The sequence below is a fragment of the Galeopterus variegatus genome, unplaced genomic scaffold (genome assembly GCF_000696425.1).
Source record: "Galeopterus variegatus unplaced genomic scaffold, G_variegatus-3.0.2 Scaffold2342, whole genome shotgun sequence".
Classification (NCBI taxonomy): Eukaryota; Metazoa; Chordata; class Mammalia; order Dermoptera; family Cynocephalidae; genus Galeopterus; species Galeopterus variegatus.
In genome coordinates, this window is record NW_007728453.1 from 188,661 (window position 1) to 216,611 (window position 27,951).

At 36.9% G+C, this 27,951-nt stretch overlaps 1 protein-coding gene across 1 annotated transcript in view; it reads right to left on the reverse strand.

The window, feature by feature from the left end:
- Positions 1-27,951, reverse strand: part of UTRN (utrophin) — a 288,470-nt gene that overhangs the window by 181,428 nt on the left and 79,091 nt on the right. The window contains exons 9-22 of the mRNA XM_008581386.1: positions 26,523-26,726; positions 25,433-25,614; positions 24,148-24,298; positions 22,784-22,903; positions 20,637-20,738; positions 17,924-18,031; positions 17,464-17,643; positions 16,342-16,511; positions 12,552-12,675; positions 9,098-9,185; positions 3,780-4,021; positions 3,436-3,616; positions 1,814-1,959; positions 860-1,072 (exon numbers count right to left, since the gene is read on the reverse strand). Of these exons, the coding sequence (XP_008579608.1) occupies positions 860-1,072; positions 1,814-1,959; positions 3,436-3,616; positions 3,780-4,021; positions 9,098-9,185; positions 12,552-12,675; positions 16,342-16,511; positions 17,464-17,643; positions 17,924-18,031; positions 20,637-20,738; positions 22,784-22,903; positions 24,148-24,298; positions 25,433-25,614; positions 26,523-26,726 (2,211 nt within the window). The remainder of the gene's footprint in view (positions 1-859; positions 1,073-1,813; positions 1,960-3,435; positions 3,617-3,779; positions 4,022-9,097; positions 9,186-12,551; positions 12,676-16,341; positions 16,512-17,463; positions 17,644-17,923; positions 18,032-20,636; positions 20,739-22,783; positions 22,904-24,147; positions 24,299-25,432; positions 25,615-26,522; positions 26,727-27,951) is intronic.

The window sequence follows — 27,951 nt, forward strand, 5'->3', positions numbered from 1 at the left end:
AAAAGACAAAAAAAAAAAAAAAAAAAATATTTATTGAGTGCTTTCTCTGTGCCTGGCACTGTTCTAGAAATCTATCTTCGGATACATTAGCAGGGATAAAAGAAAAAGGCAAAGATCCTTGGCCAATGGGAAAAAAAAAAAAAAAGACCAAGGTAAAGAGGTCCTGGGAGGACAGGAGGTCTCAGAGGAAGAGAGTATGATTGGTTCATTCTCCATCCAGGCGATCTGGAAAGTCCATTTCTCCATCTTTCTCATGGGCAAAATGTTAAAATCCTACCTCTCTAATGTGACATTGACTTTTGCTGACATTAACTTTCTCCTTATGTGTCCTCACATTTAACCTTCCTCTTGAACTTTACCACTGCTTTATCTGTCAACATTTCCAGATGTAGGAAAGGATTCTGCTTCTGAATTTTCATGTCCTCTGAATTACTTGCTTTCCCAATCTGACACTGACAATGGCCTCGTTCAAATTTTCAACTCCAAATGTCAAACTGCTACTGCCTGAGCTACTTCTACCACTCCAAGTTACCACTACAATCTAACTACTAGTCTATATGTTACATAGGTCTCCCTTGCCTGAAACATTATTGGACCATTTTTAAGCAACTTTCTCTTATCTTCAAGGTCTAGTTTACCTCTACCAAGAAGCCTTTTCTGGAAGGGAAAGGAAAATAAATGTGTTCTTCAGCACATAAAAGTATGTCTCTTATAACACGTTATAAATCCCAACTTAAGTACATAATAAATGTGGGACTAGAAAGAATGCAAACCACCCAAATAATACATATTTGACTTTCCATGATAATTACTATTTATCCTGTAGTAAACATAAACTCCTAATGGCCTCTGGATTTACCTCGAAAGTTCTGAGTTTGGGGGTAATTTCTTCAAGCAAATGCAGATCTCTGGAAACCTTGACCTTTAGTTTGTTCCACTTTCCTTGGATGTCATCAAAGTCTTGCTTATGTATTTTTTCTACATCAGGAGGAACATTTTTCTCCAAAGCCTTTGTTTCTTCTGCAAGTTTATATAATGTAGGTTTTTGATTCTCAAGGATTTCATCAAGGGCCTGGAAAAAAAGTACTAAAAGATTAAAAATATGCACAACAATGCACTTTTTAAAAAGCATTTTATCCAAAAAAAATCGTGAAAAACTCATGAAAAAAATAGGCATAATCAAAAAAGTTAAAGCTTTCCCTTCATGAGTTTCTGTGTGTGGCAACATAACATGTTTCCAGTACTACACACCAGTGGAACAACACACCAGTGCGAGCCAAGCGTACAGAGCTCAATGAAAGGCCTGTTATCTGATGAAACACTGCAGAGCCGTAAGGCTGCTCAGCTAAATGACCAGGGAAGCTCTTTTATTCAATATAGAAAAATATATCCATATATCAATTCAATCAATGTTCCTTTTATTAAAGACATTTTAGCAGACATGAACAGATTGAGAATTTTAGGCTAATGACAACAGAAGGAGAAAATATGCTTTTCTTCTGTTAAAAATATTTAGTAAATATCTTCTATTTGAGGTCCTACATGACAGTAACTCACCTTCAAATTATAAGGTACTTTTGGACCAATTTTGACCAAATACGACGACTATTTTTAATTATGGAAAAATAATTTCAAAATATGTAATATGAGATAGCAGAAATGGCTCTAGAATTCTAACACATAAAATATATATGTTACCTTTTTTTCTTGCAGGGCCCGACTATTTTTAATTATGGAAAAATAATTTCAAAATATGTAATATGAGATAGGAGAAATGGCTCTAGAATTCTAACACATAAAATATATATGTTACCTTTTTTTCTTGCAGGGCCTTCTCCACCTTTGCAAGATCATTAAGGACAGTCAGAGACGTCTGGGCCTTATTTTCTGAATCATGTAGCATATCTTTCAGTGCTTTCAGTGTTTCTAAATAGGCATGTCCAGGTCGGCTCTTCAGTTCTGTTTATTTAAAAATACTTACTTTGAGAAAATAATGTTAGAAACCTAATATTATTATATATACCATTAATCTTTTATATATATTAAGTGAATTCCAATACATAATAAGTTAGACCCCATGATTAAAATTAAAAAGGGTCTCTGTTAGTTAATAAAATAGATCATTGTATTGGAATTTCTGAGAGTCAGACAGTGACTTCATTCCTGCGGATGTTGATGTTTGAAATATTAACTAACCCACTATCAATTTTCTCCATTTCATCATGATGAAATGTCTCTCTGAAGATGGGCCAACAATGTTCCTTTTGTCCCATATAATCTCCTCTTCCCCAATAGCTATACAAAGAATAAAAACAAAGATACCCTCAAACAGTCTTCCTGTGATCTTCCTGTGAACTCAAGCATGTAGACAAACCCATTCACACAGTGATGGACATTATATGGGAATACTGCAGCCAGGCTGTCACAGGTACTCTGAGAAATAATGACTGCAAAAGCCAGCTGGAATGGTGTCCAGTTCAGTCACTAATGTAAAAATTACATAGGGGTAACACGTGTCTGGAAAGGAAGTGAGTTCACTCAAGCACAAAGAGGTAAAAACCAACTAGCAGCAAACTTCCTACTGATCCTTGACAACAATGAAAGCATCGTTTGTACCAGTAAATTGAGAAAAAGGGACTCCCAAACATTTCATACTTTAGGTTAACTGAATTCAGTGTACAAAGACATGTTCAAATCTCTTTCCAGAAGAAAGGCGACGTGACACTTTTGTCTAACACATGCGCATGGAGATTCTTAAAGTCATTACACAATCTCTGATTGCTGAAGCAGGGTGTGGTTATACTCACAGCTTTTTAGTATGCACTACCCAAAACAAGAATACAACATAATTCCCAACATAAACAACAGCTAAGGAGAAAATAATGTAACATGTGAGGAATGAGAGTTAGAAACCTTTAACAATTCACTTTCCAAAATTAGGTGTATTTCAAAAGCAAGAACTCTAAAATTGTTCAGATTCTGAAAGAGGAACATGATTTCTTTTAAAAGAGAGGAGAGTATTACTAAAACTTTAACCATTTTGAGCAAACAGAAGTAAGTAATCCTTCTTTTTAGTCCGGCTAGGAATACTAGGTGGCCTTCTCCACCAAAGGAAGAGAGAACACCTGTTTCTCCTTTAAAAAAAAAAAAACTCCTTAAAAGTCATTATATCCTATTAACATGATTTTAGAGCATGTGAAAGTTGTCTGGACTTTTACAAACAGTGTAAATCCTGGAAATAGTCTGAAGGTACTTTAAGACTTTGAACAATACAGGCACAGAGGAAAACAGAGTGAGGCTCATGCAAAAAAAAAAAAAAAAAAAAAAAAAAAAAGCAAGTATACCAGAAGTCTTACGTTTAAGTTTTAAATGAAGGCAAACTGAGAAAGGAGATACTAACATCATTGAATAAGAAAACCAAGAGAATGGGTTTACCGTTCTCCAGTTGTTGTTGACAATCCTCTAAATCCCGTTGCACAGCTTGGTAGCGGTCCAGAAACCTATCGAAGCCCTGCTGGACAAAATCTGGGGCAGAAGGATGGGACGTCAGGGCCAAGCAGCTGGCACGCACCATTTCAATTTTGGGGTGGAGGCCAAGGAAATGTGTCAATTCCCGCTATGGAAGAGAAAATGCAGTCACACAACTGACTGAAGATGAACATCCTCACTAAACATTTATCAGAGCAGAATTAATTTAAAGTTCATGATTCAAGAAACACCATCCTTCACATGGAACTGGGCACAGAATTCTTTCATATTCCAGATGGTTGGCTCTTTACCTGACAGGAATCCTTCAAACTTGGCAAGGACTGGTGAGGAGATTCAGAAAAGGGAGTGTGTTTTACCCACTCCTCCTTTGTCTTTACAATCTTGTCAAGCTCCTCAAGCCGCTTAAAATAAGCATTTATATCTTCCTGTAGCTGAATCTTTCTTGCCAGATCTTCCAAATGCTGAGATACACTCTTCCATTCTGATGAAACCTTCTCCAGAACATTTTTTATTTCTTCAGTAGAAAGACCTTCTATGCAGACATGAAAAATAAGCAAGACACTTCATATATTATTACAAAGCTTGTTTTATGTTTGTTCTAAACATTCTAACATATTCAAAATAAGGAGGCAATGTCACATATAATGATCGATCCCTCCCTTAAGTCCCTTTTAACACAATAAAAAGTTATAATGATGCACTTAAAAATAATAATGTTTATTTCAATTCTCCAACCAAAGAGGGAAGGGGTCTTAAAATAGCAGTCCAGGAGTGGTATGGCTATCACAAAGGCACATCAATAGAGCTCTGGCCACGGTCTTTTCTATAGAATGTGTGGTTTCATCCTGGGCATCCTACCACCCTGCTATCTTACAATCTGAGCCAGAGAAATAAAATCAACTGCCTAGATTGGTCTGGGGCTCTGACATCAGAAGGTAGACCCTCTGTCATAAGAAAAAAAGAGCTGGCTAGAAAAACTAAGAGGCAGTTCTAGCCTTTGGTGACTGAAGCACCAAATTGCAAAATGAATGGCAAAAATTCCTTTTGCTGAGAAGCAACCTGGTGAGTGTAGGAATGTTAAGCCAGCAGTCAAGCCCAAGAAGCATCAGCAAGCCTACTGGGCACACTGCACATAGATAAGCAAATACCAAAATATTGATGCAGTGGTAAGATTATGCACTTTATAAACACACTGGAAAAAATTTTCCATTATTTTTATTACTGGAATCTTATCATTTTGTTTGCCTCATATTTTTGAGAGGGAGAGGATGTTCCTAGAAATGATAGTTATAATATAACAACAGGTTTTATCATAGTTCTTCCCTTACCATAAAATACCATCAAATCCTTTAAAATGACTGTGAAAAAGTATGGGAAATCCACAAAGGAATCTTTATATTTGGAGGAGAACATACATGTTGAAAGGATGGGCTTAAAATTTTTATAATTTGAGTAGGAGGGCAACAAAACAATTCTGCTTTGTAAACATACACAATCAAAATCCAGGGTAATGAGAGCTGGAACTGAAAAAAAAAAGGCATGTGAAACAAAAAGTCACTTATGATCCACCAACAATTTAACTTGAAAAATTCTATAACACACTGTGTCCACTGAAAATTAGAAATGCAAACACATCGTGGCATAATTAGAATATATCACCCATGTCAATTGCTGAAGTTCAATGTCCACCATCATGCAGATAATAGAACATTAGACCTAGGCAAAACATTTACACCACAATCCATGTTCAGCTATCCCTGTTAATGAGAGCCATAAACAAAACATATCACCACTTTCCCGACAAACTATCTAAACAATGGAGATACAGGCTGTACTTCTGCAGGGTCATTTCTATTCGAGGTGGGCTAAGAAATAATAATATCAGCCACAGCATTTTTATGTCAGAGCAATTTATGCTCAACAAGGAAGAAAATCAAGCTGGTAAATAAAATTTCTGAGTTGGAAAATTAGCACTACTAATTTAGAACACTGGTAAGAGGTATTCATTTCAGGTACTAGGGAAGCCGAAGAAACTTCTTCAGTTATTTCACGGACAATGTCTCACAATACATTCTAAAAATTTAAATCTCCCAAAATCTTCTCTAAGCTTGAGATATTGCTGGTTGCAATGATGTCAGGTAATGATTAAGCCACAATTTGCATTTTAAAAAAGGAAAACTGTACATTGTCTTTAAAAATAATTGTTAAACTCTCAGAGATCTAGAGTCATAAATTTTCTATTTCTATACAACACCCAACTCTTAGAAGATGACTAGTCAAAAGCCAAAATCAATAGCACATCATTTAATTAATAATCCAAAAGGGACAAAATATAACGTATTCCTGCCATTTACTCTCACTTGACTTTAAACTTTTCAGTCTATCACTATTGAAATCAAGGGAAATGTTTACAAAACATAGGATCTTCATCAAGTTTCCATTGGCTTAGGTACTTCACCAGCCGTAACGGGCATCAATTAGTGAAGCCTCAGTATCCAGGTGCCCAACTACTCTATTGTATTTATTGATGATCTCTAGAAACAAAATAAGCTAAACCAAGAAAACCAGGTATATCGGCCATGAAAGGCAAATGAAACAAATTATTTCCTTTTTTAAGAACATTTTGTGCTCTCTGAGATAACACAAAACTTAAGTCAAATGCTTCGGGCAGGAAAGACCTATCAGACTGGGCTGTGGTGGGCTTTTTGATAGAACTGGTTTCAGAGAAACATTGATATGATATTTAAACATCTGTTTCACTGAAGAATTTGATATGCTTTTTTTTTTTTTTTTGTCTTTTGTCTTTTTTCCGTGTCCGGCAACGGATCGCAACCCTCAGTGTTGCCCCCGTACCGGACCGGGGACCGGCAACGGGATCGCAAGCCTCAGTGTTGCTCCCGCGCCTCGCTCAGCCAGTGAGCAGGAACCGGTCCGTACGTGGGATCCGAACCCTCGGACGGGAGCGCCGCCGCGCTTCCCAAGCGGCGCACTATCCAGTGCGCCACCGGGCCTGCCCTTGATATGCTTTTTTAAATGAACTGAATCCTTGATCCACATCCTTACCCAGGCAGACTCGGGCCATGTTTCACTCTGTAAAAAACTTCCTCTACATTAGTTATCTGTGTTCTAAGATTTATTTCAAATTTCTTTGGGGGACTAAGAAGAGGAGAGTCACCCAATCATGCTTTCATTTTTGTTCAACATTTCTGGCTTTATAATTACTGTAGGATTAATAGCACTAAATACATGTAGACGAGTAATATGCAATACTGAAATATTCCAATACTGAAAAATTGGAATAATGGATAAAATAAGAAGATAGCAGGGGAGAGGAAAAAAAGGTATCTTTATTCCCTCACTAACAAAAAGCAGACACCCCCAAAAAGTGAGAAAATTAAACTCAGAACATACAGACCCTATTCAGTTCAGTGTGCCCATTTCCTAGCTTCCCACTCCACCCTCAAAAATTTTTATAACGGATCTGTCTTTTAAAATAAACAGAATCATGATGCTCTAATGAATGCATGTCTAGTTCTACCAATGCTTTAAAAAAAATTGTAATACAAAATCTAAAAGGTTTCCTGTGAAATTAGACAACTATACACTAGGTCACAAAATTCATTCCTTTATAAAGCCACATATCATGTATTACCCAATGTTGCACTTGACCTTTCAGAAATGGCACTTGCACGTGAATTTAATTTCCAAAATATGTATTTTCAGGATCTGCCTCTTCACAGTTAGATTTTGTTGAGCAAAAGCTATCGTCAGCTAATGAATTCCTTCACTTTCTAGAGAAGAACGCACAGAAACAAATGGACCCCAAGACTTACCCAAGGACAAGAAACTAGAAAAGGTCAGAAGAACCCAAGTTCACCCATTCACCAATTCACTGCTGTTCTCACTGTATCTATTACTTCTCACCAGCTTCTCACCTAATAAGGTCTCCACCATCAGTCTTCACTAACTCTGCACAACTAACTAAAAGCTGGCATAGAGATGGGTAAATTCAGTACATAGACTCATGAACTTACCCCACATTCACAACAGATAAAGTCTGAGTCCCAGTGGACAATGTTCAGATAGTAGTAAAGAATCTAGGGTCGTAACTGACATAAATTCAACACCCAATTTATTATCATCATTGAAAGAACCAGCATCTCAAGGGTAATTATGGTTTGTGTGTGTCTCTGGGTCTCTTCAGGTAAATACTCAAAGAGGCAGTTATCCTGCCCACACCCAGGATAACTAAGAAAATCTGCGAGGGAGGATTCTGAAAGGAAACACTACTCTATTCATCTTTTTTTAAAGAAAGAAATTAACCTTTACTAATAAGATATGAATTGATAATAATACATTTGCATAATGTCAAAATAAATGGACATAATCTGGACACAAATATGAAAATACACTACATATTGTGTGTATATACATATTCAGCACATATATAAAGTAAATGGACATGTTTTTTAAAAGGTGGGAGGCAAAAATAATCTAAAGTCAAAAAAAATAAAAACAATGTTTTTCCAGGGATGGGGGAAGGTGATTGATCTGAAAGGAATACCAGAGAACTTTCTAGAAGAATGGAAATTTTCTATATAGTGATTTGTAGATGCAGGTTACACAGGTATCTATTTGTTAAAGCAGCACAGCTAAGTTTCGTATATTTCAATGTACGTATATTTTACTTCCAAAAATATGTAGAAGTAATAATGATAATCAAGAGGGTAAGGAGTGAGTAAAAATATAGCTAATTCAAGAATGGCAGAATATCAATTATTGAAGTGAGTAACTGGTACAAGGAAGTTCGTTATACTATTATATTTGCTTTGTATATCGTTACATTTTCCATAATAAAAAAATCAAAAATAAAAATAGAGTGTCACTGCTTTGAAAATTCTTGTCAAACTAATATTCCTAATTCTTAGATGTCTGCGGCTCTTTTCAAGGAGAGCTACAGCAACCTCCAAAGCACTTATTATTATTAGAATAAGGATTAGGGAATACAAGAAAAGTCTTTCAAAGCTAGACCAAAGAGAGCTAGCAAAACTGCATAGCAAAAGTATTAATCTTTAGATTTCTCTTAGTCACTGGGAGGTACGGCAAAAAAAAGTAAAAATTTCAACTACAAGTAACATGTTATCAAATATAACAAAATGCTGCGATAAATAATATAATGCACTGAAAGCAATCAAAACTAAAATATTCTTAATGGATTTATCTTAATGTAACTTCATGTCTGAAATATTTTCAAAGTAAAGTTTTCTTTTGCCATGCTCCTGCAAAAAAAATTTCCAATATATAGCCCAGACGGATAAGGTTTGAAAATCTTCTATTCTAGTGGATTTTAACTACTCTCCTGAGGTATCAAGGTTTCTGTTTCCCTGACCCTGTATATGAGCAGAACAACTTTGTTTTTATCTTTTTTTTTTAAATCAGCTTCAGTATATTTTATTTTTTAAAAAATTCTGCTAGCTAAAAAAATGTCAAAAACATTTTCTAGCAAAAAGAGGGTTGGAATGTTAAAACAAATACTTGATATGTCAAACTGTAAATATTATTTGATACTACCATATAAAAGAACTATTTAAAAAATCAAGGGTCTCACCTTTTCCCATTTGCTGCACAAGGATTTGTCCTGTTTGGTTTAATTCATCCAGTCTGGGAATTCTTTCTGTTTGTTCTTTTCCTAATCCCTGGAAATAAAGTCCCAGTATAAGAACATAACAAACTTTCTTCTCAATATAATGTTGACATTATTTTAAATTTTTTTGTTTAATGTCCCTCCCGCATTCTCTTTAGGTATTTCAACCAAAATTTACCTACAAGAAATACAAAACTACAATACAAAACCATGAAATTCCAGGCAACCGTCCAGCAGTCCAGAGGTGGATAAATCTGAAAAGGTAAATTCAAACAAACTATGCTCACAACACCTACAAAATTTTGGCTTCTTTTATAAGAAAAAAAAATGCATACTATCATTATGAGCTCCTATCAAGAGGAATTAATTAAAATTAGTGTTAGGTAGACTCAGGATATCTACTCACACATAAAGCCTGAGTGTGCCACACCATAAACATAATGATTTGAGTCAAAAGAACTGAATGTGCTATGACAGAGATCACAGAACAGAAATTAATTAACAAGAAAGAGAGATACACATATTTTGAGCCTCAATATTAACTTGTTGGCATTATTTTAAGTCTAGGGTCTAAGGCAAATGTCAGCCACAAGCACATTTCATACATACTTTTTAAATAATGACTATATGTTTTAGAAGCCAAACTAAAGCATTTTGTTCGTTTTGTTTGATGAGTGGCTCTTAATTTTAACATTTACATCTCTAAGGTTTGATATTCTCAAGATGAAATCTTTCCAGGACTAGTAAGAATGGGACAAACAAAATCATGGACTGGACACACATACATATGAACACACAACTCAGTATTTGAAATTTCTTCCACTCCCCTACCCCCAACTGATACTTATATATTAGTTAACTATTCAAATAGTATCCATAATAGCACAATCAAAACATCTAGGCAACCTATTATTTCCACCAAACAGTCCCGAGAAGAACCCCACTTCTGAGTTCCTTACCTGTAAGCAAGATCAAGTAAATTTAGCTACCCTATTTTGATCCACACAAACTTTAATGTGAGTAGGTTGAACAATCATTTTTATATTCACAGATAAAGAAATATTAACAGAATATTCTAAGAAACACCATTTATTTTTGTTTAAAGATCAATGCAAAAAGTCACCATCAAATGAGAAAAATGATTACTTGCTTTTTATAAACTGATTTTTTGCTATTTCTTATGGTGGTAGGAGTCTAGATGAGGGATTCTCCACCCAGGTATTTTTTCAGTTAGAACAAGGTATTCCTTCACTAAAAATTAAGCTAATCTTTTCCCAATTTACAAGAAAATTAGGGATTAGGGAAATGATTAAATTTTCTTTATTTTACATCTTTCCCCAATCCTCTAGCATCTATTACTACTTGCCTGAAACAACAAAATGAATGAATTTGTAGATAAATATTAAATGAAATAGATAGGAACTGCCAATCACGCCTTACATAAACATACACAACTGTTATTTTATCCCCCTGAATATTATAGTAACAGTTTCTGCCAGAAAAATTGTCCCTGAATCATAGGATGGAATTTTGTCTTAATCAGTATTTTGTGGGACTTGTTCCATGAAGATTGAGTTACTTCTAAATTCTGTGCCACTTGAATACCTTTGAGAATTGGGTTGTTCAAGAGCATTATTATCATTTATTGGTCTTTCAGAACTGCAAGAAGCATGTGAAATGATGTAACACAGGCCTCACGTCTGGCTCTCCCAACTCTGTGCGGAGGGCTCTGATAACAGTGCTCCCAGCTCAATGGCCTTCCCCATTGCCCCTGCCACATCAACACACCCTCTTTCCATGAGCCAAGTACTTTTCCAAGTGCTGAAAATGCAGGGTGCAATGGAAACTTATCCTTGGTTTCTAAGCACTCACAGGCAGGCATATAAAAGTAAAGTCAGAAATGCAATAAGGGCTTTCACAGAGGTATAGCCAAAGCAATATGGAAGTCTTTACTCCTTCTAGTGAGCCTAAAGTTGGCTTACTGGAGAAGAGGGCATTTCAGCCACACAGCAAGAAAGGTTAATAGAGGGCCATTCTAGGCATGGAAAAGAGCACTGAGTAAAGGCAGGAAAGTGAGGAAAGAGCAGGACTCAGGAGGGCTGGAGCTCACGGCACATGTGGCAGAATGACAGGTGATGAGGCTGTGTTTAGAAGGAAAGAAGAGTGTCGTCTGGAAGGCCCTTGTATGCTGGGGCGCTGGGGCTCTTAGATCTTACCCCATGGCAATGGGAAGCCATCAGTGGATTGCAAGCACGGGAGCTGCCTGATTGGATCTATATTTGAGAAAGATCATCTGGTCACAGAAGCCTAGGGCTGTGAGAATTTGAGAAGGAGGGAAGGCTACGCAGTGGCAAATGGAAGGAGCCGGTCTGATGAGAACAGAAATGCATGCTTTGAATTTGGAAACCAAACTGTTAATGATGACCCGAGTAAGGTCCGTGACAATGGAATGATAAGGCAGAAATTAGTCTCATTCAAACATTCAAAGTCAGCCAAGGTCTGGCCTCAAACCAACTCTCCAACTTACTCTCTACTTCTTCTACACACACACCTAGCCTCAACAAAACCAAGCGTTTGCTCCAGCAATCACAACACACTTGCCCACTTCCATGCCCCTGCTCAAGGGCTCCCTGTGCCTGGTGTGCCCTGAGCACCCTCCTTCAAGTTCCAGCTCAGTGCCACTTCACCCTCTGCACTTCACCACATACAGAGACAACTGCAATCCTGGGTGCTTCTCAGTTGCTGCTACCTACCACTTCCTGACTTGCAGAGACACACATATTGTTTTCTAAAAGCAAACTCCATTGCTGATACAGAAGACGTTACAGAATGGCACTAGGTGCCCAAATAGTGAATGGAGGGATGTGTGGAGGGATTTAACGAACACGCACGACATAAAAGAGCACCAAACCCTCAGCACATTTTTCAGCAACACACGAGAGCACGAAGTCACAGAGCTAACGTATCTCATACATTTTAATAGTATTTACTTTTTTAAATTGTGTCTTTTTTTAAATTTAAATGAAATTTTGAGAAATGAAATAATTCATTGTATTCAGAAGGCAAAGGCATCATTGGCATAATGTTTACATAAAATCATAAGTTATTAGGTACCAGATTGAGGTAGCTCTACAGTAGCTAAAAAATAGTAATAATAACTGGATCCCCTCAGGAAGGTTTCCTTACTGCACACCTCAATGCTTGAGGAGAAAAGAAGAAAAAAAACCCTCCCCCCATGGAGATATGAGAGTAGCTAGCATGAACAGATTCAAACTTTACTACAATGTTCTAAAAGCTTCCCTATGGCTACCTCTATCTTAAGGAGGAAGCTTTTGGATCTCATCACATCTTCACTCAAACAGCAAATCTAGCCTGATGAAATATTTTGTTCACTTAGATTTTTTTTTTATATTTTTACCTTCAACTTTTTTTTCATTTCTGAAGTCTCTTGCATCTTCTTATACTCTTTTATCTCTGTGGTCTGAATGGCAGTCTTTGATTTCAAAATCCAGTTCAACAGCTCTGCACTTACAGCATCAAACCTGATTTAAGATTCAGATGTCATCGTTTGTCATTTTTCTTCTATTGTTTCACTTGGCTCCACAAAGAGGAACCGAAATGCCCATTAAGCATGTGCTTTTAAACACAACCCAAAAACAGAAACCCACAAACATAGTAACCATGCAAAATAAGATCATACATTTACAATTACAAGTATGAAAAGAGTAATAGTGTTATAATGTTAATAAATAATTGATGAAAATAAAATAAAATAATTTTATACTTTATATATTAAAAAAAATTTTAACTTTATAAGAAATCATTTGTATTTTTATAAACTCTTGTACATAATGAAAACCAGATTTGGTTAGACAATAATAGAAAAGAACAAATACAGATATTACTAAAGTTAAGGCCTTCTTTTGCTCAGTACGTAATTATTGAGCCTTACTATATGCCAGGCACTGGGCTAGGCTCTTGATAGGAAGATGAATCAGATACAAATCTCAGCCCTCAAGGAGCTTCCAGTCTAGTAAGCAATGGAAAGTAACAGGCAGTAATAAAGTGATTTTTCAGGTGCCAGTTCCAAGAACTCACAGGAATGGCTCCTAGCGCAGACAGGGAAGAGATGGCTTCCTAGAGCAGAGCAACAGCATCATGTTTAGGAGCCACCCTTGCAAAGGGAGAACAAAGAAAGTGGGAATCACATTTTGCAAAGTGCAAGTATTTAGGAGCGTCTGGAATAGTGAGTTCATGCAGGGAGGGACAATTGACAATGTGGCCAAGACCAGTCACTAGAAGGCCGTGAAGGACATATTTAAGGGGTTTGTACTTAATTAAAAGGCAATGGAGAGCCAGCAAAGGGTTTTAAGGACAGAACAGACCTGATTTATTCACACTTTAGTGTTTGCTGGGGAGAAGGAATTAAAGAGAGACAAGCATAGAGAAAATGCTGTGGTGGTACAGGAGCCAGAACTTAGTGACAGTGGGAAGGATGGAGAGCAGATGGCCTGAGAGGTGTCGAGAAGGCAGGGCAGAGCAAGAGGAGGAACAATCACTGATGGTGGCCCTCTGCCAGGCCCTCTTCTAAGTGTCTTATGAGTGTTATCAACTCAAGGAATCCTCACCAACACCTGAAGAGTATATGAAGTATAGACTACCATTACCCCTTTTAGAGAGGAAGGAATTGAGCTCACAGAGGTATATATGAAATAATTGCCCCACGTCATAAAGCTAATAAATGGTAGAGCTGAGATTCAAAGCAAGGGAGTCTGTCTTCTTAACCAGTCCCTACCCACAGAGCTTCCCAGTACTTTATGCAGCAGGACAGGCTGTTGCTGAATCTTATGGGAAACTGCTGAAAGTGTTTCTAGTGAATTATGAATATTTGTCTTTTCATCAAGGTAAGTTTTCCTTGTAATATGTAATGGATTTTGTGATGCTTTATGTAAATAACCAAGAGTCAAAGTGTCATTCAGACAGTGGCACATTCCTCCTGTCATCTTAACAGGCAATTCTTATTTAACCTTTCAGAGAAGAGGAGGGCATCCAAAGATCACACATGTAAAATGACCTTGGAGACTCAGTCCATTACTGCCCTCAATATGAACAAGATATCCCGATTATAGGAAATGACTGTCCTGCTGTACCCTGACCTGGTAAAAACAACCACCAGCAGCACCAAGAGAAGGGGAAATAAGCTGCCAGTTTTACAGCATATACTATTACAGTAAACTAGGCAGTGCCTTAATCAGTCACTTACGGCTCACAACTGCTCGGCAGTCCATTTTAAGACAAACTAGTAATAGTGGTTTCTACAGTAGACTGAAAATACAAAAAGGTCTGGAAACGATGCCACACTAGGAATGGTTAAGGACACTCTGGACCTTAGGACAATGGAAACTGGCATACAAAAGCTATCTTCAAATACCGAAGAGGTAACGTATTGAAGAGGGGCCATGTGGCTCTATATTGCTCCAGAAAGAAGAACCAGCCCACGTGGGCAGACTAGAGGAAGCAGAATTTGACTGGGCATAAAAACATAAAAATAACCTTTCTAATACTGAGGTTTAACTGCCTTCTACTGTCATAAACTGGACACGCTCAAGCCTCTGTTTCTCCAGGAATTAACTAAAGGGACGTGTTGATAAATCAAATTGTGGAGTTGATGATTATGGCCCTTGCGGCTGGTTGCCCACCCAACAGACATCCCCCTCCACACTTCTTCCCTGCTGTCCGAGCACCCCAAAATACAACTACAGAGACAGAGAAGCCCAGATGGTTCCAACCTCCCATGCACTCAGGACATGAACAAGAGACTGAATCATGGCCAGTCAGACCAGGGAAATATTTGCCAAGAAGACAAGGCTGACGGTGAAACCAACATACCAAGGACAGCAGGGACTCCAGATGGAGGGCTGCTGAGCCACACCCTCCTGTTACAGAAGCCCTCCCTCTGGACTTCTTGTCATGTGAGGTAGTCAATGACCTCATTATTTAAGTCATGTTGAATGTAGTATTCTGTTTCTTGCAACAGAAAAAGCACCCTACACAATACAGTCATGTTTAATTAAGATTTCACCGTTATGAATCCTAGTTTTTTACATCTTCCCATGCTTCCAAATGCAGAAAGTCAGCACTGGAGAGACACACTGCCAGATATACCTGGCAGGCAGTATGCACTGAGGAAATGCAGGATCTATGCCAATATTAGCATCTGAAGAACCTTCCTCCTGTGCTGCCCTGGCTCCAAAAGTAAAAGTTCCAAAACTGCTATCTGCAATGCAGAGGTACACTGGTCCTTCAAGGAAATGCCAGTAGGAGCCAGAAGCACAGCCTTGTTATCAAAATGAAAATTATTTGGTAAAATAGGATTCCTGCTTTGTCTAACAAAAGTTAAATTAAGGAAAACATGTCATTTGTATCCAGTCCCCAAATAATTGCCCATTTACCCAAGCACTGAGATTCTACTATGAAAGGGGGAGAAAAATAGTACTGTTCCAAGGCTCTTTTCAGGATTAATTGATATAGTGCATGTAAGGTACAGCTCCTGGGACAGAGTGTAGTTTAATAGACTCTGACATCAGTAAAGGCTCAATATATGTCAGCTGTGATTATTCTCCTTACAAAGATCCGGAGTTTTGAGTCAAAAAAATGAAAAGAGACATTTTATGCCAAAGATGGATCTTTAAGCAAACATGGAAAATCTATTAAGGAATCTGACACAGTAATTAACAAAGGAAATAAGGAAACATGAAAAAAATGAGAGGAAAATAGGAAGAAAAAAGGAGACTAAAAAAAAAATTATTTCCCTGAGTCAAGTATTTTTTAATAGTGAGAGGAGGAAGGAGATTCACAAAGAATAGGGACACCTACCTGAAGCAAAATTGTGAGAGTTGTGAACCGTGAAAGAAAGAATAAATGAGGAGTCATGCTCCAAGGTAAATGGTGAGAAGGAAGAAGAAAGGTTCTGCCACGTGGTTCTCCAAATTAAGCACAGAATAAATAAAATCATCCAAGACCAATTTAGATGCTTAGCTAGTGTGAAGTAGAATATTCACAAGACTCGGGGGCACTGAGTGGTTCAGTAGTCGAATTTTCATAACAATATATCTAAATTCGCATATGATTAGTTATTAGTACAAAAAAAGTAACAAGCATCAACTACATTATGTGCAGTAATGGGTTTGGAAGATTTCTGTTCTCACTTTTTCTTAGCTTCCATATCCACATGGATCTGTCTCTTTTTTGGCGGAGGAGGTGGACGCAGCTCCTGCTTAGACTTTTTTGTAGTTACTTGTTCTCTTACACGAACCGTCTCCAAAAGATCCTTCTGAGGAATCTGAGACATCCCCAGCTTTGCTACAGCCTGAGTCACCTACAATATAAGTTATCCGAAGTTTTCATTTTTTATAATAGCTATATTGAGATGTAATTCACATGCCATAAAGTTCTCCCTTTGAAAATGTACAATTCAATGGTTATTAGTATATTCAGAGTTGTGCAACCATCCCCTTTATAACTCCAGAACAGTTTTAACACCCCCAAAACAAACACCATACCCATTAATAGTCACTCCTCAATTCCCTATTCCCCCAAACCCTGACAACCACTAATCTTTCTGTCTCTGTAGATTTGCCTATTCTGAACATTTCATATAAATGAAGTCATAATGCATATAGTCTCCTGACTGGTTTCTTTTACTTAGTTAATATTTTCAAGGTTCACCACCACGTTGTAGCATATGTCAATATTTGATGAAGTATTTTTTTATTGCCAAGTAATATTGCATTGAATGGATATACCACATTTTTTATCCACTCATCCATTGGTGGGCATTTGGGTTGTTCCACTTTTTGCCTATTGTGAATAGTGCTGCTATGAACATTCATGTACAAACCAAAGTTTTATTTTTGATCAATTCACTAAAATACTTTTAACATTAATAAGATTATTTAAGATTTAAGATTTTAAGGTTACTATTGAACACATAAGTGTTACCAGTTACTATAAATTAAATTATTGGATATTAAGTTTTTTGAAGACTTACTAAAATTTACTTTAGAAAACTGAAGATTTTCACATGATTGAACACATAAGTGTTACCAGTTACTATAAATTAAATTATCGGATATTAAGTTTTTTGAAGACTTACTAAAATTTACTTTAGAAAACTGAAGATTTTCACATGTCGATTTTTCATTAGGCATAAAGAACCAACTTTTTAGTTTACCTACTACACTTTTGTTTCATAAAAACTAAAAGTAACCTGAACATTTAAATTTAAATTTTCACTTAATGGCATAACATACTATCAAATCAAATGGTACCTGGTTGGAGGAATCTTCTAGTCTCTGAACCAAAGAATCCCACCTCTGTGTCAGTTCCTCTGAGTCACTGTTGATCTTCTTAGATACTTTGGGATTATCAAGTAACTGACCCACATCCTGGCCAATCTCACTCAGCTGATCCAACGTTTGGCGCTTCATTTCCATGTCTTCCTTCAAAATCTAGTATTTCAGATGTTTGTTAGATGATTTTCTCTCAACAGGACTTCTATCTTCCTGTTCCCCAGTCAGGAAATGTAAACATGTATACTTCATAGTAAAATTTACATGCTATGCAGTTCACTAAAATAAAACATAGGACTCCTGGTTTCAGATCACTGCATAGCAGCATTCTAGTGTTGGGTAATGAGTTATAATCAGGACTCACTAAATTGTATTAACCAGGGGTATAAAACACAAGACATAGGCTTACAAGACAGACACTGACATTGACATCACTTACAGCCAAGCGTCGAACACTGACACTTAGTTCCTTTTGGTCTTTGAAGTCACTTGTCTGGACTTTATTTAAAGCCTCTTCTTTTTCGGTTAGCCAAGCTTTCAACAAACACTACAAGTAATAACAAAAGTTGGAAATATATCTGGGGAATCATTCAGTAATTCAATTCGATCAAGTTCTCAACTCTCAAACTTTTATTTCATTAGAGATCCCACCCCTTACCTGGGGATAAGAAGGACTTCAAACACCTAACTCTGAAGCACAAAAGACCCAGAAAGACACCTTCCTTTAAAATATTACCCTTCTCAGATTTGCAACAGATCAACCTGACATTAGCCCCTGAGTAACTAAACCTAATTCTCAGGGAGGTGGGTGGATGGAAAAGACTAAATCCAACTACCCAAGTTTCCAAAAGAATCACATTATAACTCTCTAGAGGTAGGAAGAGGCCAAGAGATTATCTTGTCCCAGCCTCTCATTTTAGAGAGGAAGGACACACAAGTCAAGTTACATGTGCAAGATCACTTGGCTGGTTAATGGCATTGCTGGATCAAGGACTCTCAGTCTAAAACCAACAGTCGTTCCATGGTGTCACGCAGGAAAGCCACACTAATGTTCAAGGTTCAACAGCAATTATGACTAAAGGAGGAAGTCTGAGGATGGTTCAACGCTAATATAAAGATATTTAAACTTCATTGGCCAACAGTGCACACTTTTTAAGCAGAAGATATTTAGGAATGTATAGAGATAACCTTACAGGAGGGATGGAAAACAACTATAGCTGCATTGAAATAATTCTTCCCCAAATGTAGTATCTACTGCAGAAACCCTTTTCATATATAGCTGGGGGGGGAGGGGGGAGGAGAAGTCTTGGTTCTGTATTTACAATAGGAACAATTTTTTCTCAGTTGTTTTTTTAATTTATTTAACAACCATTCCTTGTCTCTACATTCCACCAAAAAAAAGAATGAAGATTAGGAAAATGAAGGACAAATATGGATCTTTTCCTCAATCTAGAAAGGCTAGGAAGATATGCACATAATAACTATGGCACGAGATAGAAAGTGCAGACAGCACACCCACAAAATAAGATATAGTTAAATGTCACATCAGTAGGAGAAAGCAATTCAAAGGTCAGTTAAAACCTAAAGTGACACAACAATTCCTTGAACTTGCCAAGACAAGTGAACAGACATGGTGTTGATTGGCGGGGGAGGGTAGAGTGAGAGAGGAAAAGGAGGAATTGGTAAAGGGACACAAAAATCAACTGTATATTGATAAATTAAAATAATAAATAAATAAATAAAATAAACCTAAAGTGATACAAATGGCCAAAATACTGGCTACTCCCTTGATCTTTAATATTTTTTTAATTATTAAATTAAAATTATTTCCAAATATAAATTATTTCACTTGATAGAAGAATAATACAAGAGCTTTCTCTGGCAATGTGTCCTACTGTCACTAGTGAAGTAAAATTTTAGCTATTCTATGTGACTCTTTGGCCTGAATACAAGGTTCCAAGTAAATGTAAATATTTGTAAAGTGAAATGTAAATATTTCAGAAATCAGAATAAGGCCTATTAGGTGATTCCTAATAAGAAAACTATGAGCAAAAATTGGGGGTTAGTCATTAACAATTTATATTTGGACAAAGTTTGCAACCTACTTTTTAAGATGTACTGTGAGTATCTGCCACCATATGCAGTAAACCACAAAACATCATACCCTTTTTTCCCCATGAAGAGAATATAGTTGCTTTTTGTGAATGAAAATAAAATGCATTTAAAAGAATCAAAATGGACACTGAGATGTGGGAATAGAGTGTCTGCTCATTTTCTAAGCCACAACTGTTTGGCAAATTGGGAGAAAAGCTTTGCTTATTTGTATTCTGTTTTGATGTTTGCTTTTCTGGAAGGATGGATGGTGGGCAAAGGGCCACCACTCTCATTGAAAAGTTAAGGTGGTATCTTTGTGTCATAGCTTCATTTGCTGTGGTCATCCTTACTGGAAAAATATACTCTTAACTGAGTATTAAATCAAAGGTGTTGCTAAGTAGTATTTTCTCATTAATTTCAGTACTTATCCTACTTAAAAATAAAGAAAATTTCTTGTGATCTGAAGTGCGCAATGTATTGAGTGGATTCATTTATTCCTTATTTACTGAGTGATTTAGTGATCTGAAGTGCGCAATGTATGGAGTGGATTCATTTATTCCTTATTTACTGAGTGTTTTGTACTGAGATACAAATTTAAATAAAATTACCCAACATAAATCCAATAATAATTATAATGTGTGATCTGAAGTGCGCAATGTATTGAGTGGATTCATTTATTCCTTATTTACTGAGTGATTTGTACTGAGATACAAATTTAAATAAAATTACCCAACATAAATCCAATAATAATTATAATGTCAAACAAATCATGAAAGTAGCATTTCTAATAGTATATTGGAAAAATAAAGTAGTATATGCTAATAATGAACACAGATCAGATTAAGTATTATTATAATTGAACTATATAACATAATCTCCATGAAAAAGCCTCATGGTTAGTTATAAAATGGATAGAAACCTGATTTTTAAAAATAACCATTATTTATATATTTTCCTTTCAAAGAAAAGTAAACAAGGCAACTTCATTCTAATGCTACGATAAAAGATGGATTACTTTTCACTATTTATTTTGCCCCTTATGGATAACAGCTTCATACCTGTTCTTCCAGTAATTCCTGCCATAATATATTGATTTCTTGTAACCGATTCCAGCGTTCTTCAGTCCAGCGGCACACCGCTGTCCAACGCTCACCAAGTTTCTAGGAAAGGAAGAAACCATCCTTTGTCAACACAGCTTTGAGAGAGAGTTATAACGATCCTTAAAGAAAATTCATAATTTCCATTGTTCTTACTACACAGCAGCAATTTATGGAAAATATTTTTATAACAGTTGTTTTAAAGTAATAAAGACGAATCCTATAAATGTATAGATGGGAAAAACTAATTTCCATAGAATTTTATTATTTCGCATTACAGAGTTAAAAGTGGAACAACTAAAATTCTGTCCTATATCTCTTACTCCAAATTCCTGCTGTTTCCATTTCATTGTGTTTTTTATATGAGAATTGACATTTTTACATGTATCTTCAAAATACAGCAAACATATCTTTTTTGTGCTTCAAATTTTTCAAGCTATAATTATCTTTAAAAAAATCAGTATATCAATTATATTTCTTAACACCTTTTACATGCCAAGAAAATTTTTATCTGTAGTACTAAAATTATGGAAAATGTTTAACTTTATCAAAACTATGTTTTGAATAAGAGAATTTCAATGAAACAATAAAATGCTTAATTGATCTGCTCTGTTTACATTACACGATCTATAGAAAATTCCACATAAATTAGCAACAGAATCGTACAAGCAGTCATGTTGTGCATACGATGTTTTGGTCAAGGATGGACCACATATGGTTGCAGCACCAGTAGTCAGAGCACTAGGCTATACCATACAGCCTAGGCGTGTAGTAAGCCATAGCATCTAGGCTTGTGAAAGGACACTCTATCATGTTCCCACAACAAAAAAAATTGCCTAACAACACATTTCTCAGAACATATCCCTGTTGATAAGTGATGCATGACTGTATTAGCAATACTAAGTAAATTAATTTGATTAATTTAAACAAATCATTCTTCATGATGATTCCCCCAGAGAATTTTATTATGCTTTTATAAATAATGATTAACTAATGTTAAAATTTATTTCTACATTACTAACATGTGAACAAGAATTATTTCATTCATATTATACTATTTTGATATTTATTTATTTATTTATTTATTTATTCCTTTTTTCTTGTCTTTTTTACTGACCGGCAACGGAATCGCAACCCTCGGTGTTGCGCCCACACCGTGCTCAGCCAGTGAGCGGGAACCGGTCTCCACATGGGATCCGAACCCTCGGCAGGAGCGCCGCTGCGCTCCCAAGCGGCGCACTCTCCAGTGCGCCACCGGGCCGGCCCTACTATTTTGATATTTAATACTAGAGTAAGTTTTTTATAGTGCAAAGAGTAGAGAACTTAGAGCCCAAAGACAGTCCCCAGTCTCAGCATGCTCTCTGGTTGCTGTAATAACTAAATACTACTGCACTGAAGTCTCAGAACCACTGGCTGATTTTAAATATTACAAATGAAAAAGTATTTCATATGATGAAATTATAGTCTGACAGTTACTGCAAATCATAAATTGACAATATCATATGAGGTAATCCAAGTATTGTTCAAATGAAATACCAATAAATCTCTTTATAAAGATATGTAAAGACACATGATTGCCTTTGTGCAAAAAGAAGTAATTCATTGGGGTTCCCAAAACTGTTGTTGAAATCCACACATTGATCTGCCAAAGACACAGGGATATTAAATCCTACACAGCTGAAATGCTCAAACTTTAGTATGCATATACATTTTTGTTTTTTTACAGTGCAGACTCACTGGCCCTCTCCTCACCCCCCAATTCAAGTCTACGCAAAGCCAAATAATCTACATTTTAACAAATACGCAAGTGATTCTGAGCAAGAACTCTAGTACATTTGCTGAGATCGGTTCCTGTGCTTCCAAATTTTGTTGATATTATGCACAAGGAAGCTGGGGACTGCACCCAGCCCCGTGCATTCACCCCAAGGGCTGAAGTAAGAGAATCAATACCTGTAACTCACAAGCTGAGGAACCCCAACTGGGAAGTACAATCAAAAGTAGGTTTCTCTACTCTTCCAGATAGACAATGAGACAGGAATAGGGGCAACATGTAATTGCGCCTCAGATCATAGGCCCTTCAAGATTATCTTTCTTTACAGGGTCCTTACCTGTAGCTGATCTTCTAGAACAGCTGTAGCACTCTCACCACTGTTTTCATCAACAATTACCACCATGTGAGTTAATGAATTTACTTTCACCTGTTCAGCCTCAAGATCATTTTGCAAACTCTAGAGAAAAAAATTAAGATAAACCATTATTTCTACATTTACCTATTTCAAATCCCACTCAGTTGTCAATAGTAATTAAAGACACTTAATGAGGCATCATATTTAAATTTCTAATCATTACCCTAAGTGTTCTACTAATGAAACAAGCCTGTTATACATCTTTACATTTCATTATGAACCAAAGCAGTTTAAAAATGCAATGTAATAAGAGAATGCAAATGGATGTCATTACTTTTAATCAAAGTTCTGCAAAAAAAAAAAAAAAAGTAGCACAAAAGTGTTGAATGTTTATACTAGGAATTAAGACAAAGACGCAGAATTGGTAAATCAAAATAGCATAAAAGAGTTGAGGGTCTTCTATACTAGGAATTAAGACAAAGATGCAAATTTGGTAAATCAAAAAAGTCCAAAGCACAGAGTCAGAGATCCTTTTTGCTAGTGCAATATGGTATAAAATAAGAGATAAGCAGAATGTTGTATGATAGAAACTATTCTGATTAGCTACTCAAGAAAGCAAATAAGGATATATGGACACTTTCCATCCTCACCCCTGCAATTGGGAAGAGCAGAGTTATTAGATATATGCAAATGAGTAATTTATTTAAGCACTATCAATAGCGTTGTCAAATGCCTTCCAGTTCTGTTTAATGTATCCCTAAAGCTTTCATTTATCTGTTATCTAGATGTTTCATTAATTGATAAAATTCTTCAAGCAATTTGTAGAGAAGATATTTTTCTCTACCTTTCTTTACCTTGACTATGAAAAGTTATCTCCTAAACTTGTGACCAAGTTAAATTGTCCACCAAATTTTGGTTCCCACCTAGTACCTGATGTTTTCATAATCAGAGAAACAACAGCTTTCCCTAAAGGGCTAGGTACAGACACATCTCAGGGTTTGCTTCTTCCCCCACACACCTCATTAAAGCCAGCACACTAGGGCTCTTCGCCACTTATGGGCCCAAGAAAACCCTTCTCAAGTCCTATGAAAGTGATGGACTTTCATAAGAAAACCGCCCACATATAAAATTTCATGTGCACTTTCATCCTCATCTCAGAAAAGTCACATCCCTATCTCAGAAAAGTCACATCCCCATGAGCTCCACCCCATGAGCTGCTGAATAAAGAGAACACTGAAAAAGTGTCCCAACTCCATGGTAATGACAGAAGCCATCAGCCCCTGAGAATGCTAAGTGATACACTTTCATATTTCATAAGACATATAAGAAATATGAGACAGATTTACTTTATGCTCTTCTAGCAGCTTTTGCAGGGATTTTAAATCCTCATCCAGAGGACAAGTTTCCATCTTCTGAATGCGCTCTTCTGTGAGTGTCAACCAGGCGGAGAGCTGCTGCAGCTGCTGCTTCTGCAGTTCCATCAGCACGTCATGCAGCCTGGCCACGGGGGAACAGAGCATTATTCTCAACAGCTTCGTTCCTTTGCAAAGGCAAATACACACTCCAAGCACATGAGAAACAGGACCAGGGAGCACACCTTTGTCTAACCATGTAAAGTAGTATTTAGTTTTTAAATGTAGAAACCAGGAAAAAAATCTTATTTTCTTCCTAAATGGAGTCCATTAAATGAAGTCAAAGAATACAAATAACAGGACCCTATTCATAACAGAATCATTGTTTCTTCAGTCAGGAATTCCTGCTTATTAAATAGGTGGAACTTGCAATGGAATGCAGTTTGTTCCTTAATACACAATACATAAAATAAAATAAACCATGGGTAAAACTGCTTTAAAAAAAAATGTTACAGGGTCCCAGAGGCCTCAGCCCCACATCCGCATCCAGCCCAGCAACAACCTAGCTGCCACCGGCACCCCCACCCCCACCCCAAGCCAAATGGGGGTGGGGCTGTGAGCCTCAGCCATGCCCCCCCACCAGGTCAGCACAGGAGTGGCTGTGGGCCAGCCCCACTCCTCGACCCCCACGCTTCTCCCCCTCCCCCTCCCACTGCTCCACAACATCTTAGAATGTAAAATAATAAATAAATAAATAAAAATGTTTTTAAAATAATTTTAAAATAAAATTTAAAAAAAGTTACAAAACAGAATGGTAGATCAATACTATGTAGTCGTGTCTTCATACTGACTTCCCCCACTGCTCCACAACATCTTAGAATGTAAAATAATAAATAAATAAAAATGTTTTTAAAATAATTTTAAAATAAAATAAAAAAAAAAGTTACAAAACAGAATGGTAGATCAATACTATGTAGTCGTGTCTTCATACTGACTTAACGGTTAGACAATTTTAATACTGCAAATACCTGTCCATATAAAATGTCTTTTCCCTTTTTGTTAATTTTACCAATTTTTACCTTTTGGTTTGGCCAACACATCAAACGGGAAACAAAGATCAAACAAACTTCCGGCAACATTACAAGTAGAAAAGAGTCAGAATTTTATAAGGCAAGTTCTGTAATGATCTTGTTTTCAGAGACATGCAGACTTCTCCTTCAGCCAGATTATGCAATGCAGTCTATGGAATAATGTGTTAATTTCTTGGCTTTCCACTCACCGCGACTGTCTGTCCATACTCTCCACCCTAAGCGCCTCCCATCTAGCATTGAGCAGGGTCATTTGTTCCTGAATCTCAAACTCCTCTTCATCTGACAGAGTTCCTTGTGTCATCAGCTGGTTTCCCGCCTGCAGGACACTGCCCACACTGCTCTGGTGTGCAGTCAGCTCCATCATAAAAGCCTAGAAGGGTCCATCACCATGATTTGTGAGCTGCTCATTGCAAAAATCGTCTTAATAAATTGCTAATGCCTAACCTAAATATCAATGCTGCAGAAAAAGGTAGCCTAGTAGAATGCAAATCAAGCATACTTGCACCAATTTTTTAAGCTCTGCAAGTAGGAAACAAGCACCTGGCATAAGTGAAAAAAGAAATAGACCAAAGAGAACAATGTTACATCCGATAATACCAGCTATTTTTAAGTAAATGTTGATTATGCTACTAACAGATCATAAGCATGGAATTATGAGTAAATATAGTAAGTAAAACACCACATTTGCCCAAGAGAAACTGCTTAGGGAATACTACCATTTGTATTATTTTCAATCCAAAACATCAAATAAGATCTGTTAGAGCCATACCTACACACACACACACAAAAACTGCTTAACCAACAAGAAATCTCCATATAGCAAATTCACTGCAATATAATATGTCCTCAAAATAGCAGGATACTTTCATTTTATAAAATTATACAGGAATACTGGGTATGATACTTATTTAATCATACAACAAATAAAAATAATCACTTCCTGGGAACACTCAAAACTTAAAAATGTGGTGTATTGATTAGCCAATTTGTTTTTTAACTATAACAATACATTTCAGAAATGAGCAGTACTACGTATTGATTTTTGTCAGTGGCTCTACAAAACATACAAGTTACGATAAGATTAAAATCTGAAATCCAATTCTGATCACCCGCACCAATTTTATAATAAAGCCCTATTTAAATATCACAGGTCCTAAAATAGGCCATGACCTTTCCATGGAGCAGAATTCAGTAAACAATAAACATCAAGGTAGAGCCCCCGATTAAGGCACGGGCCCCATGGTGGATCTACCCTCTTCACCAACTATAGATATTTACTTCATGGGTTGCAAACTGGTCTTTGACTTCTTCCACATCCTCAGAAATGTCATCCTGCTCCTGGAAAGTGTCCTCAGCAGAAAGCAACCAGGTCAGCACTTCTTCTAGTGCTATCTGATAGCTGTCCAGATCCATGTCGACCTCGGTGACAGTGCTGGGGGTTTCAGCTCGGGGACTCTCACGCTCCTCCTCCGGTGCTGTACTCTGTAAAAACAAAGCAAAGGAAAACCCACACTTGTCGTGAAGCTAAGAGGGGTTCAACAAGGACACACTGTACAGAGAACCCAAGTAGGCACCACCATGTCTTAGACATTAATCCAGTTCTCAGGAATTGGGCAAGCATTGCCATGAATCAGAAAGCATTTATTAAGCACGCTAGGATGGCAAAATGAACAAAAGTGGCATGTACTCAAGAGTTCTCTGCTCGACTAGTTGGCAGAGAGAAATAACCCATATGAGTCACTTCTGAACAAAAATGAAATGACTATCACAAAGTTGTAAAATCCATGGTCCCAACAAGGGATGCTATTTGAATTCATCAATGGCTAAAATAGGAATGTTTCATAGAGCAACTGGAACATAACGGGCCTGAAAGGATACATGTAATGTAAAGAAAAAGAGAGAGAGAGTAGAACTCTGCTCTGATCCCTAGTTAAATTGCTTTTATGGAATTGCATCTTGGCACTGCATTTTAGACACTAAAAGAGAGCCGTACATAAGGGCTGTCATGCTGATTGTATTAACTTGAGGCAAGTGCCCTCTAGTTTACTCAATGACCTTTTTTTTTAAGGGCTCATAGAATAAATTTTTCTCAAGTTCTTTCTAAGCATCTAGTGTCTTTCTTTATATACTATAGGATCTTATAACCAGCACAATCATCTCTCTCATTCTTTTGTTCCCTTTCACAGCAAAACTTCTTTAAAACTTGCCTATATCCCGTCTCCACAGTATCATCTCTTATCCACAATTTTTAAATAGAATACTTCAAACGTACAGGAATGTGTAGAGAACAACATAAGAAGTGCTCATGCATCAACAGCTAGTTTAGCATTTCACTACGACGTGGTATTTTCCCCCACTACCCAACTGAAAAGGCTTTTGCCAACATCACCAGCAACCTTCCTTTTGACAAATCCACTTTCCAGCATTAATTAGGGTGACCAGATAATTAACCAACAAACTAGAATATTTTGGGTCATAACTGCTAGAACAACATGCAGACCAGAACTGTTCCAAGCAAACCCAGGGTGAGGGTCACCCCACATTTCTTTTTGTTTGTTTTATTTTGGCTGCTGGCTAGCACGGGGATCCAAACCCTTGGCCTTGGGATTATAACGCCATGCTCTAACCAAATGAGCTGACCTGCCAACCGACCCCACGTTACTTACTTCAGTCCTCAGTGGCATGCCACGTGGCTGGCCACTCCCCA